General features: G+C 44.9%; 2 protein-coding genes across 3 annotated transcripts; one reads left to right on the top strand and one right to left on the bottom strand.

Annotated features, from left to right (window-relative positions):
• The first annotated feature begins 2,039 nt into the window (after window positions 1–2,039).
• LOC127595852 (receptor activity-modifying protein 1-like) lies at window positions 2,040–9,427 on the top strand. Of its 2 annotated transcripts, none has more exons than XM_052057774.1 (3): window positions 2,040–2,142; window positions 7,711–7,837; window positions 8,704–9,427. In XM_052057774.1, the coding sequence occupies exons 1-3, from the start codon at window positions 2,091–2,093 to the stop codon at window positions 8,957–8,959; spliced, it is 435 nt and encodes a 144-aa protein (XP_051913734.1). In that variant the 5' UTR covers window positions 2,040–2,090; the 3' UTR covers window positions 8,960–9,427. The 2 variants fall into 2 exon arrangements, with proteins under 2 accessions (XP_051913734.1, XP_051913732.1); XM_052057772.1 differs by lacking the exon at window positions 2,040–2,142 and adding an exon at window positions 6,346–6,609.
• A 16-nt stretch (window positions 9,428–9,443) lies between these two features.
• On the bottom strand, window positions 9,444–12,868 carry LOC127595843 (putative methyltransferase DDB_G0268948). Its single transcript, XM_052057759.1, has 6 exons — window positions 12,658–12,868; window positions 12,328–12,488; window positions 11,620–11,833; window positions 10,277–10,380; window positions 10,020–10,157; window positions 9,444–9,842 (listed from the first exon to the last, which is right to left on the bottom strand). The coding sequence occupies exons 1-6, from the start codon at window positions 12,763–12,765 to the stop codon at window positions 9,755–9,757; spliced, it is 813 nt and encodes a 270-aa protein (XP_051913719.1). The 5' UTR covers window positions 12,766–12,868; the 3' UTR covers window positions 9,444–9,754.
• Between the last annotated feature and the right edge of the window lie 692 nt (window positions 12,869–13,560).

Genomic DNA, 13,560 nt, shown 5'->3' with positions numbered 1-13,560 from the left:
GAGAAATACCAAGGGATCAGAGAGGAGCTGGAGAGAGCCTGGAAGGTAAAGGTGACAGTCGTGCCTGTGGTGGTCGGAGCACTCGGGGCAGTGACCCCCAAACTAGATGAGTGGTTGCAACAGATCCCGGGAACAACATCGGACATCTCAGTCCAGAAATGTGCAGTGCTGGGAACAGCAAGGATACTGCGCAGAACCCTCAAGCTTCCTGGCCTCTGGTAGAGGAACTGAGCTGAATGTGTCACGTCCCGTGTCTACCTGCAGGGGGCGGGCTTTCTCCCCGCCGACTGCACACCTGTTATTCATTCGGGATGATTATTCTTCCTTTATTAGGAGACTCTGGCAGTTTACTCACTGCCGGAGAATTCCACGCTGCGCCATTGTTCTTTCGCGAAAAAGCCCTATATTAACATTACTCGTTGCTTCCTAGCCTTTTGGCAATTGTCTTGTCGTACAAGTTGTGTCTTACATCAACAGTATTTATAGAGCACTTTCAAACAGCCATCGCTGCATACAAAGTGCTGTACATGGAGCGATTTAACATCTACAATAAACAGTAAGACGAATCAGTAATAAGGCGGTAGAAAGCACCAAGCAGTAAAACCAATAGCAAATCTAAGTCATGCTGAGTCAAACGCCAAAGAATACAAGTGAGTTTTGAGGAGGGCTTTAAAGATGGGCAGCGAGGAGGCTTGCCGAATGTTCAGTGGGAGGTCATTCCAGAGAGATGGACCAGCAACAGAAAAGGCTCGATCCCCTCTGAGCCTCAGTTTAGTTCTTGGTACGTCTAGCAAAGACTGGTCCACAGACCTGAGGCGCCGGGCAGGGGTGTAGGGGCGGATGAGCTCAGAGAGGTAAGGTGGCGCGAGATTATTTAGAGATTTGAAAACAAAGAGGAGGATCTTGAAAATAACTCTAAAATGAATGGGGAGCCAATGAAGGGATGCCGGAGTAGGAGTTATATGCTCCCTCTTACGAGTACCAGGCAAGAGGCGAGCAGCGGCATTCTGGACCAGCTGAAGGTGCTTGATGGAGGACTGGCTGACTCCAAAGTACAGGGCGTTGCAGTAATCGAGCCGGGATGTGACAAAGGCATGAATTACTGTCTCAAAGTGTTCATGTGAGAGGAAAGGTTTTATTTTGGCCAGCTGTCTAAGGTGAAAGAAGCTGGATTTAACAACGGCACCAATTTGCCAATTTGCCGACCAAGTTATTGATCGTATGTAAATTATTCCCATAGTCTATTCAGATCTTCCTCGCTTTTGTTTTCCGCGAGCGTTTTCTGTTGTTCCCTTATTTTTCCCCTGGTCCTTATTTGACCAGCGCTTTTTGTTATTCTTCCTGTCGGGTATTTTGTGTTTCGTATTAAAGACTCTTTTTTTGTTCTTTGACAATATCTCGTTTCGTGTCTGCTATCTCGGGGATCCACTTCCTTATTTTTGTTGTGCACGAAGCGATCTATCTATCGCTTCAGGCATAACGTGACAGAATTCTCCGGCCACCATGGATCCCGCAGACATGGAAAAGATCTTGTCCGCTCTGTACCGACAAGAGCAACAGATGAGTCCGCAGGGCCAAGCCCTCACGGAACTCCGCAGCGCGGTTTCCATGCTGGCTCATCGGTTCGATGATCTCGAACCCCGTTTGGTACAGGTGGAGGCACGGGGAACACCTCCCCCCGTGGTTCGTCCTACCACCACTGAGGCTCCCGCATCATTCCCCACAATGATGAGGGAGCCCTCGCTTCCACACCCCCCATGTTACGGGGGTGAGCACGGGCAGTGTGGACACTTTCCCACCAATGCTCGCTCGTGTTCGATCAACAGCCTTCCGTCTATGCTAATGACGCCGCTGTAAATTTCCCCAGTGTGGGACAAATAAAGGATATCTTAATCTTAATGAAGACTGATAAATTGATTCACTGTATGAATGACAGGAATGGATATACCGTTTTATTTTACCTTCTATACCGTTTTATTTCACCTTTAATGGCAAATGGAAATTGATTTCTTTATTATGCTTGCCACTGCAAACTGATCCCAGGCCTGTCGAGAGAAGCGCACGCAGGAGTTGCTTATACAATAGTCATCATGGCAAGCGCATTGTTCCTGAAGGTAGCTTGTGTCATATTGTTCGTCACTGGTGAGTGGTTGTTGAGAAAAGGTTGTTAATTCATTTAAATGTGCTTACGTAACATTTGACAACTTCTGTCGTGTTATCCTTGTTGTCAGTGTCTGTCAGTTTTTATGTTGGGAAGATTTTGTGCGACATTTCAAATTAAAAGGCAGGAGGAAAAAAAAGAATGCAAATATAACACAATGCTGTTATTATTTCAGATGGATGCACAAGCAGCACTTGCGACTTGAACTTGGACTTGAGAGAAACGGTTATATGTGGTGCTTCAAGTCAGTCACATTCAATACAGCCGTCCACATATCTAAATACAGTAGTAGAAGAAGAAGGAAAACCTTTAAAAACCTTGAGTCCAGGTTTTCACGTGTGTTTATTCAGCCGCCTGACAGCAGTCGGCAGAAACGAGCGGCGGTACCTTTCCCTCTTGCAGCACGGTTGTAACAGTCTCTGGCTGAAGGAGCTGCCCAGGCCGGCCAGTGTGGCCCGGAGGACGTGGGAGGGTCTGTCCATGATAGCTGTTATCTTAGCTAGCATCTTCCTGTACGGCATATTCTAAATATTCTCTCAACTCAGCCACCTCAATACCCCAAGGTGATTCATACATCCTCGTTAGGTCTGTCAGCAGGAAGATCACATAAAAGCAAAAAGTGGACTTCGCATATTCATCTCAGTCATAACTTTTGGAATAACAGTCATGGAAAAGTTACAGTTGATGTTGACCTGGGGTCTTTTTTGTACTTACTAGCAGCAGAAAGTTTAATCACTTTAATAACCTTTTGCAGACTTTTTAAACTCTCCCTGGAGGCTTAGCAAACACCAGAATCACACAATCCAGTTTAGAAACAGGTTCCGTTTGCATGCTCCTATGCTATTTAATCACCTAAAAAATATGCCCTGCTCATGGGAGTCACGGAGAGCTACAGAGCCCTTCTGTACATCACATTATCCAAGGTGAAAACGATGAATCTTTATAGACTAGCTCACAGTTAGTTAGCTCCTAGGATTACATAAATGTTGTGTCTTTTGTTTTTTATTTTATAGAGTGATGCCACATGGTTGTCAAGGAGAAAATGCTTACGCTTCATCAGCCCTTTTCTGCTGAAGTGAGGTCAGATGGGTGCACAATAACAGAAACAGGTATCTTGTCTTGTCTCACTGCCGTGTGCCAATACGATTCAGAGAGAAAACGAGAACAAACTCTTCCATGATGTCCTCACGTAAAACAAGAGATTGTGTGCAGTTACATCCATTCATCCATTTTCCGATCCACTTTACCATCACAAGGGTCGCGGGGGTGCTGGAGCCTATCCCAGCCGTCTTCGGGCAGCAGGCAGGGGACACCCTGAACCGGTTGCCAGCATATCACAGGGCACACAGACACAAACAACAATCCGCACTCACACTCACATCTAGGGACAATTTGGAGTGTTCAATCATCCTGCCATGCATGTTTTTGGAATGTGGGAGGCAACCGGAGTACCCGGAGAAAATCCACGACCTCTGCACTGTGAGGTCGACACACTCACCACTGGACCACGAGCCGCCCTAGTGTGTGGTTACAATTAACATTATATTAATACATTTTATAAGCGCAAATCAATTTTTCTCAACTGAGCTCAACTGTATTTATAGAGCACTTTCAAACAGACATCGCTGCATACAAAGTGCTGTACATGGAGGAATTTAACATGTACAATAAACAGTAAAACAAATCTGTAATAAAGACGGTAGAAAGCACCAAACAGTAAAACCAAGAACAAATCTAAGTCATGCTGAGTCGAATGCCAAAGAATACAAGTGAGTTTTAGGCGGGTTTTGAAGATGGGCAGCGAGGAGGCTTGCTGAATGTTCAGTGGGAGGTCATTCCAGAGAGAGGGACCAGCAACAGAAAAGGCTCAATCCCCTTTGAGCCTCCGTTTTGTTCTTGGTACTTCTAATAATGTCGGGTCTGCAGACCTGAGGCGCAGGGCAGGTGTGAGCTCAGAGAGGTAAGGTGGCGCGAGATTATTTAGAGATTTGAAAACAAATAAGAGGATCTTTAAAATAACTCTAAAATGTATGGGGAGCCAGTATAGGGATGCCAGAGTAGGAGTTATGTGCTCCCTCTTACGAGTACCAGTCAAAAGGCGAGCAGCGGCATTCTGGACCAGCTGGAGGCGCTTAATGGAGGACTGGCTGACTCCAAAGTAAAGGGCATTGCAGTAATAGAGCCGGGATGTGACAGAGGCATGAATTACTGTCTCAAAGTGTTCATGAGAGGGGAGAGGTTTTATTTTGGCCAGCTGTATAAGGTGAAAGAAGCTGGACAACGGCACTAATTTGCCGATCAATTTTGAAATCACTGTCCATTTTAAGGCCCAAGTTTGAGACTGTTGACTTAAGATAAGGAGACAGGGGGCCCAAGTCAATAGGATGGGATGTACAAGGGTTACTGGGTTCAAACAGTATCACATCTGTCTTCTTTTCATTGAATTTCAAGAAATTTTGTGTCATCCAGGTTTTTATTTCTTCCAGACAGGATAGAAGTGGCCTTAGTGAGAAGGCCACTTTTTTGCTCAGTGGGCCATCGATCGGGCAGTCATCTGCATAGCAGTGGAAGGGAATACCATGTTTCCTTAAGATGGAACCCAATGGGGGCAGATACAGCGAGAACAGCAGAGGCCCCAGAATTGAGCCCTGTGGAACACCACATGACAGGGGAGCAGTGCGTGACTCAGAGCAGCCAAGGCTGACACAAAAGGTTCTGTCAGCTAAATAGGACCTAAACCCCTCAATAGAACCAACGACAATGCCCACCAAGTGCTGCAAACGAGTCATCAGAATACTGTGATCCACTGTATCAAATGCCGCAGTTAAGTCCAATACAACTAGACACACGTAGTCTCCAGTGTCATTTGCCAGGAGGATGTCATTAGAAACGCGTAACAGGGCTCACTCCGTGCTATGCATCATCTTGAAACCTGACTGCAAGACCTCCAAGATGTTATGTTCATCCAAGAAAATTTTCAACTGTATGTGCACCACTTTTTCCAGAATTTTTGAAATGAAAGGCAGTTTTGAAGTGGGCCTGAAACTTGACAGCACATCTGGATCAAGACCTAACAATATCCAAGGTCCATGATCACAAATCCAGCAGATTGAGCTGGTGCAGATGGCATCTTAAACATTACAGCCAGGAGTGGAACAATAACAGTCACCTTTCCAGATCGACAAACTTGTTGTTTGGTCCTGGCAGAATGCCACTGTCATAATTATCTTGGACGTTCACCATCACTCCTTTGGCCTACAGCAGGGGTGTCCAAACTTTTTCCTTTGAGGGCCGTGTACAGGCTGAAAGGGCCACTTTTAAATCCTTCAACTTTTCACAAAAGTCAGTCAAGAAAGCAATTACTGTATACAGTATATTGTTTGTATTGTCGAGTTAATCTCATCAGATTTCTGCTAGAGGTGTTAAAGCTCTGCACGAAACGGCAGTCAAATCCGATCTCCACATTCAGAACCCCAGAAAGAGCTAACTGTAGTAAAATACCCATTTTATTTTCAAACAGTTGAGGATAATTTCTGTGATGGCCTCAAAAATCAGCCGCAGAGCTCAAAGTGGAAGAAACACATGTTGCCTTTAAAATGGAATGATATTTATTCACGACAATGTTTTGAAGATAAATTCTCATTCTTTTAATCATAAATGATTTTGTTGTGTCTTTTAGTTTCAGAGAAAAGTTCCACAGTAGATATGCAAGTTTATTACAATCATGGATGGCACCAAGTTTTCTGACAACCTCACTTCTCACTCTGCCCACATTCTCATTCTTTTAACTACTCTTGCGGCCCATGCCAAATGTCATTTTTAGTGAGTTGTTTTTTTGTCATGTCGCAGGTCGCTGAAAAATGGATGGTGGGGTACAAATGGTCCCCGGACCGTAGTTTGGACATCCCTGGCCTACCAGACCAAAGACAGGAAATGAAAAGGTGAATTGGAGTTGCTGATCAGTTTGAAATGCACTACATTGGAAAGTCAAGTGAATGTCGGTGACTTCCCGCCTTAGTGGGCAGTGACTGTCATGCCACTCGGCTAATTTTGGTTTCTGATTTGTTGTTGTGTCCCCTGTGAGTGGCTCCAGGGGAAGGCAGCCGGACAAGGAATCAGATGACAGGCAGGGCTGCTATGATTGGGGGTTGGTTCCAACTGTGGAAGGTCAAGGCACTTTCTTTGGTTTTGGTTGGCGTCTCTGTTGTGTTGAGCCCACAGCCATGAGTCCTCGTTCACTAGTTATCCGTGTCATCATATCAATCTTCGGTTAATCTAATTTTTTTTATCTACAATATATTACAAGGGAAGGACGAGAAGGGGAAGGAATTATGCACAGCTGATCCCAGGCCTGTAGAGAGAAGCACACGCTGTAGTTGCTTATACAATAGTCATCATGGCAAGCGCATTGTTCCTGAGGGCAGCTTGTGTCATGTTGTTCATCACTGGTGAGTGGTTGTTGAGAAAAGGTTGTTATTTTAATTCATTTAAATGTGCTTATGTAATATTTGACAACTTCTGTCATGTTTTCCTTGTTGTCAATGTCTGTCAGTTTTTATGTTGGGAAGATTTTGTGCGACATTTCAAATTAAAAGGCAGGATGAAAAAAAATAATTCAAATATAACACATTGCTGTTATTAATTCAGATGGATGCACAAGCAGCACTTGCGACTTGAACTTGGACTTGAGAGAAACGGTTATATGTGGTGCTTCAAGTCAGTCACATTCAATACAGACATCCACATATCTAAATACAGTACTAGAAGAAGAAGGAAAACCTTTAAAAACCTTGAGTCCAGGTTTTCACGTGTGTTTATTCAGCCGCCTGACAGCAGTCGGCAGAAACGAGCGGCGGTACCTTTCCCTCTTGCAGCACGGTTGTAACAGTCTCTGGCTGAAGGAGCTGCCCAGGCCGCCCAGTGTGGCCCGGAGGACGTGGGAGGGTCTGTCCATGATAGCTGTTATCTTAGCTAGCATCTTCCTGTACTGCATATTCTAAATATTCTCTCAACTCAGCCACCTCAATACCCCAAGGTGATTCATACATCCTTGTTAGGTCTGTCAGCAGGAAGATCACATAAAAGCTAAAAGTGGACTTCGCATATTCATCTCAGTCATAACCTTTGGAATAGCAGTCATGGAAAAGTTACAGTTGTTGTTGACTTGGGGTCTTTTTTGTACTTACTAGCAGCAGAAAGTTTAATCACTTTAATAACCTTTTGCAGACTTTTTAAACTCTCCCTGGAGGCTTAGCAAACACCAGAACCACACAATCCGGTTTAGAAACAGGTTCTGTTTGCATGCTCCTGACGATAGGAACATACTGTATTTACTCACCTAAAAAATATGCCCTGCTCATGGGAGTCACGGAGAGCTACAGAGCCCTAGTGTTCATCACATTATCCAAGGTGAAAACGATGTTTGAAAAAGAGATGGTTTTCAGTGAAGCGGAAAACCACAAAAGCTTGGAATCTTTATAGACTTGCTCACAATCACAAGTCAATGATGGCAAGTTGGACTCATCCTCATTTTGCCTCCCGTTCTGCAGCATGTGTGTCTGGTTGCGACAGAGCACTCTATGAGAGAATCATCGACGACTTCTGCCTGGCTAAGTTCAAGTCAGACATGGGCGCAGTGGACCAACGTCTGTGGTGCAGCTGGCCGGACACCACACAGTGAGTTCAATTCACGAGACACTCTGTTCTCTCCACAGCGTTTTCATGACCAATAAGAAGAATCTTTTGAAGGATTTGTTCTATCTGGTACAGCGGGTATTATCTGGCCAATGAAAGCAAATAGAGTAAAGGGTGTCTACTTCGTGTTTCATGCTATATAGATGTATTCTTTTAATTTATATACTATACAGTGTATACAATATCTAATAATTGATGATAGCGTAATGGGACAATTTCACATTTATCAATTGTCTGGGGCACTGAGACTACTGCGATGTATTTTGGTTTCTTCTGCCCCCAAATATTTACTGGCTATAATTAGCACTGTTAAGACCAGATGCTTCTCTGGTGTCACTCTCGAAGGCATCAAGAGAGTGCACTACATTGCAAAATATAGCGAAATGCAGTTTATGGTACATGCTGTCTTTTGCAGGGGTATTTCTAGACCGCCCAGGTTCCCATGCAAGTACCATGAAGGACCCTTCAAAAACAACAACAACAAATGTAAAGACTGCTTGAAACAAAGCTGCGAGGAGGGGGCTCAATTAAGCAGATCCACAAAGCCCAACATGTCATTACAATGTTTAACCGGTTTTGTCATTGATATGCCATTCATGGGGTCCCCGACACCAGCCAGTACCTGCTAGTAAGAGGCCTTAAGCGAGGTATTCACAATACATTTTCAATGCAGGGTGTAAAGCAGTGCATTACCATCATTGATATAGATCAACATCAGCCGTTGCTTGGGGCCACATTTCAAATCATGGCCATGTCGACAATTGCCCGAGTTGCCCGCCTCATTGTGGCATCTCTGCTTTAGCGTCTATTGACGTTAGGCTTCCATTTTCCTTTGCTGTTCCATGCAGTATCTACGAGGGGCTGACTAACTGCACCTACCAAGTGGCACTGAGGATGGACTGCTTCTGGCCCGGTCACACAGTCGATCACTTCTTTGTGAGGATCCACCGTAATTACTTTCATGACTGCCAGCTGACCGGCCGGCTCATCCACGACCCGGCGCCCAGTGTCCTTGCTCCATTCGTTGGTGTGCCGATATTGGTCACCTTGCTTGTGACAGCCCTGGTGGTGTGGAGAAGTAAACATACAGAGGGCATTCTATAGGGACAACCTTAATTTCTGGACAGTTTCTGGACCCTTTATTTCTCCACCGGGTGGTACAGTAGAGTGTGCCACAGTACGGTTTAGAATTTATTCTGGTGAGGTGTATCAGCTACATACTCTAAGTGGTGTGCTAACATAGCAACTCACCACAGTCTAAGAATTACCGTACCTTTTTTTTCTTGTCTTATTACCATTCCATTGATTCTGTGTGCATGTGTGTAGCTCTGTCCTTAGAGGCAATTCACCACTGCACCAATGAAATACAACTCTAGACAATGGAAACTGGAAAAAAAATGTGTTGTCAAACAAACTGTCCTCCTTGGTTGACTCAAGACTTTAACTAAACAACAAGTGTGTGCTATTTTGCAGGCTGTCAACTGGTGCATTCTCATGCTCATCAAATGTAGAAAGCAGTACCGTGAGTGATGGTTCCAAAGTAATTTTACACACAATAAAAGCAAGAAAAATCGAGCAGCCAAAATACTAAAAATGTTATTTGTTTGTCTGTGAAAATAAAAATCCTCATGGCAAAGCTTTTCTTATTAATCACGTGCAAAGCAATTAAGTATCGGATAAAGAAAGACTGAAATGTTTTTTGCATTCATTAATTTGGATTAAATCCAAGCAAATAAAAAATGCACAAGCAAAACAAAATGCATAGAAGAGCTTGAAGTACCAGTTTAGTTTCAAGTTCGACTTCGTTTTTATTCAAAGGTATGCAGGCTAGGAGGGTTTTTTTTCAGTAAGTGTTAGGAGTACAACCAAAGCAGAGATGTGTGATTAACAGTAGAAAGATCAAGGTTTTCGTGCCAGCATGTAGAAATATTTCATCACCAAGGTGAGCTCCGTGTCTGGCGAGGACACCTGCATGGCAGCAAGCAGCCTGAAATGGAAGACAGGTTCAGTTCATTCTTGTTGCAGTGGTACAATGAGTATTCTGTCAACGGGGGGTGAACTTTTCATGAGTACAAACACCGACACAATAATTTGAGGTGTGGTGTAGAATTTAATGCTCAGTGTTTGGCTAACTAAGGTCAAAGATTGCATGTTTATGTCTCACTTGTTCCTGATGTCATCAGAGAGACGTTTAGCCTTGGTGGCATCCTCACTCTTCAGTTTCTGGTAACTACTATATGTCTCCACCAAACCAATGAAATGGTTTATCGTCATTTTCCTGGAAATGTTTTGACAGGTGTTCCTGGAGACAAAAAAATATATAAGGTAAGAGCATTTCTGATGGGCCATATTATGTAAATGTCATTTTATAAAAATTTTGTCTGTTTTCATTGGTGATAATCAGAAAGATGGGATACTCACCACTGTTTATCCGGAAAGGGACAGGCCTCAAACATGTCAAAGTAGATTTTTGAAGGACACGAGCCCATATGAGGTTCATTAAAGGGGAGCAGAGCTGCAAGAAACTAATCATAAATAATAAAAACACATGCTGGTAAAAGCTGTTATGCATCATCACCGACGTAAATCCTGCGTGGTGCACGGTGTAACCCCACAGAGGTGGGTTAGACCCAATGTGAGTAATTTTATAGATGAGTGCAGCCCAGGTAATCTTCAAGAGGGACGGCTGCGCCACTGTGATTGGTCACAGACGACGTTAATCATGGCCCATCAAAGTGACTCCTTTCAACCCCTTTAAGTGCGGCCCTCTAGTCGTTCAATCGGCTCTCTCGCACTGATCGAAAAATCTGGATATTCTGGCACTGCGCCGCGGTGCATTGGCACCATCCACATAAATAAAGCTCCAGAGGCCAAGTTGACTCACATGCAATAGGTTATGGCTTCCCCATATCATATGCATGGTCACTTGATGTCAAGGTTCAGGTTTGATTCTTCTTATACCTTACTATGAGCAATGGTTCGAAACTTATTATGACAGAATGTTAAAACACATCTTCATTTCAGATTTTGCCTTTGTAATTTGTATTGTGGCCACTTTTACAACCAGTTCGTGTTTACAAGCACCAAAATCCATTTCAAAGGGGTTATTTATTGAAAATTGACTTTTTAAATTCTTGGACACAAATGGTTGGATCTCGGGAGTCACTGTCCGCCCATCAAGTTGGAAATTAAACATTCTCAGTAAATGGCTAGCTGCCAAGTCTGTCAAGTGAGGCATTCCGAAATGTCCAGAATGTGATGTAACAGCTGTGGCTGATTTACATGAAAAGAAATGACAGCAGTCTGGCAGAAGAATGCTTCACTCGTTTGCCACACACCTGAGAGGTTCTTTAGGTTCGATTCTTGGCTCAGGCGTTCCTGCGTGACGTTTTCACGAAATGAACCGGCTTCCATCCATCCATTTATTTTCTGAAGTTCTTGTCATCATTACAGTTGCGGGTAAAGTGGAACCTGTCCCAGTTGACTTTGGGACAGAGAACACCCAGGAGGGGTTGCCGGCCAATCCCAATGCTCAGTTCTCCATTATTTAAAATGGATTAATTGGATTCTTTCTCAAAACGATTTACACTTTTGCACTCACTGCTGTTTTGCATTGTTGTTTCGCACCCCAAAGTCCAGCCAAGAAAGTGAAAATTAGAAGGGGTACTTCGAAATGCACACATGAAACAACAATGGGCCACATGAAATTTTTGTTCCGTGACTAATGTACCAAGGAGTAAAAGTACGGTAAGTATGAAAATCACCTCTTGACAGATGTCGTTCACTGCGCTAGTGGCATCGCCATACTCCAGCGCCCTGTACTTCATGTTGCTCAGCAGCGCCAGGCAGCCATTGGGCTTCAGAACCCGCTCAGACTCCTTCAGGAACCGTGGGCGGTCAAACCAGTGGGCCGCCGTCATGGCCGTTACAAGGTCCACCTGGCTGGACTCAAACGGCAGTTGCTCTGCAGGACTCTGCCTGGATGTCGCCGTGGCGGAAAAGGAGAGGTTGGAGAAATATTTGAACAGTGATGGGTAAATTCATGGACCACATTCACCGAGCGTGGGAGTCCTGTAATATTTGTTGCATTCATATAGCCGTTTACTCCGAAAATCGTGATTTAAAACATCTTTTTTTTCTTAATGTAGCCATATGATGGAAAATAGACTTTTGAATTGTCCGCATACACAGTAGATGGCTATCTGGAGTGTCCTCCCTGCCATCATTTGTGAAAGACACAAGGCAGCACATTTTTTGTGAACTGCCTATTTCCTGAATGTGTCTGTTTAGTGATGTGTCCATTGCATTCGCACAAGCATGGATCATTTGCATACTTGATGAAGTCCATCCAGACCCATTGCAAGAGCTCCGCCCTCAGCTTTTGCAATTTTGGAGCCTGGAAAAGATCGCATGATAGACAACACATATCTGTTGAAAGCATTCTAACCAGCCACTCCATTATCCCATCTCACCTGTATGAGACATTCTGACGAATACTATTGGCCCGAGCAAGCCCCAGTTGAGCGGGGCTAATGTCTGTCCCAACAACCTGGTTGAAGTACGGAGCCAAAAGTACAGTCCCCTTTCCGTTACCACAGCCGACATCCACCGCAAGGTTGAACTTGTTTTGCAACTTGAGGGGAATTTACAACAGTCAAGTTAACCATGAACACTGAATTTCACTTACTCCTTAAAAAACAAAAGAAAATATTTTTAAGTTACATAAACACAAGCAATGGTTTGAATGGGTTACATAAAACAATCTAAAGGCTTTGCAGTTTGATCACATAATGAAAACATACCTTTGGTCCCATAAAGTCTATAATCTTGTTGATCAACTCATGGGGAGTCACTCTGTATTGCAGGTAAGCGGCAACATGGGCACTCTCCTCAAAAAATCTAAAAGCCATTGATATCCGTCAGATCTGTTCTAAGCACCACACTGATTTCTAGAGAGTGGCTACACTTTCGCGTCTGCCAATTCTTCAAATATGCGTGTGTGTGCGTGCGTGCGTGCGTGCGTGCGTGCGCGTGTGTGTGCGTGCGTGTGCGTGTGTCTGTGCGCGTGCGCGTGCGCACGTGCGTGTGCGCGTGTCTGTACGCGTGTGCACGTGCGTGTGCGTGCGCGCGCATGCGTGTGTGCGTGCTTGTGTTCGTGCGTGTGTGTGCGTGCGTGTTCATGTGTGCGTGCGTGTGCTTGTGTTCGTGCGTGCGCATGTGTGTGTGCGAGTATGTGTATGTGCGTGCGAGTGCGTGTGTGCGTGTGTGTGCGCGTGCGCGCGCATTGGTGTGCGCGTGCTTGTGTTCGTGCGTGTGTGTGCGCGTGTTTATGTGCGTGCGTGTTCGTGTATGCGTGCGTGTGCTTGTGTTCGTGCGTGCGCAAGTGTGTGTGCGCATGTGTATGTGCGTGCGAGTGCGTGTGTGCGTGTGTGTGCGCGTGCGCGCGCATGCGTGTGTGCGTGCTTGTGTTCGTGCGTGTGTGTGCGCGTGTTTATGTGCGTGCGTGTTCGTGTGCGCGTGCGTGTGCTTGTGTTCGTGCGTGCGCATGTGTGTGTGCGAGTTTGTGTATGTGCGTGCGAGTGCGTGTGTGCGTGTGTGTGCGCGTGCGTCTGTGCGTGCGCGTGCGTGTGCTTGTGTTCGTGCGTGCGTGTGTGTGTGCGTGCGTTAGTGATGTGTCGTTCGCGAACAAGCCGGCTCCCAGAGCC

The sequence above is a fragment of the Hippocampus zosterae genome, chromosome 2, assembly GCF_025434085.1.
Source record: "Hippocampus zosterae strain Florida chromosome 2, ASM2543408v3, whole genome shotgun sequence".
In the NCBI taxonomy this organism is placed as follows: Eukaryota; Metazoa; Chordata; class Actinopteri; order Syngnathiformes; family Syngnathidae; genus Hippocampus; species Hippocampus zosterae.
Note: the sequence above shows the minus strand (reverse complement) of the source record. Positions and strands in the feature narration are given on the sequence as shown.

Bases quoted from the DNA above. Each gene is read 5' to 3' on its own strand.
- LOC127595852 (XM_052057774.1), top strand. From the start codon at position 2,091: ATGGCAAGCGCATTGTTCCTGAAGGTAGCTTGTGTCATATTGTTCGTC. The intron at 2,143-7,710 runs GTGAGTGGTTGT...CCCGTTCTGCAG, and splicing joins TGTCATATTGTTCGTCACTG to CATGTGTGTCTGGTTGCGAC. The intron at 7,838-8,703 runs GTGAGTTCAATT...TGTTCCATGCAG, and splicing joins AGCTGGCCGGACACCACACA to TATCTACGAGGGGCTGACTA.
- LOC127595843 (XM_052057759.1), bottom strand. From the start codon at position 12,765: ATGGCTTTTAGATTTTTTGAGGAGAGTGCCCATGTTGCCGCTTACCTG. The intron at 11,834-12,327 runs GTGAGATGGGAT...GGCGACATCCAG, and splicing joins CGTCAGAATGTCTCATACAG to GCAGAGTCCTGCAGAGCAAC. The intron at 9,843-10,019 runs GTGAGACATAAA...CTTCCATTTCAG, and splicing joins TCTGATGACATCAGGAACAA to GCTGCTTGCTGCCATGCAGG.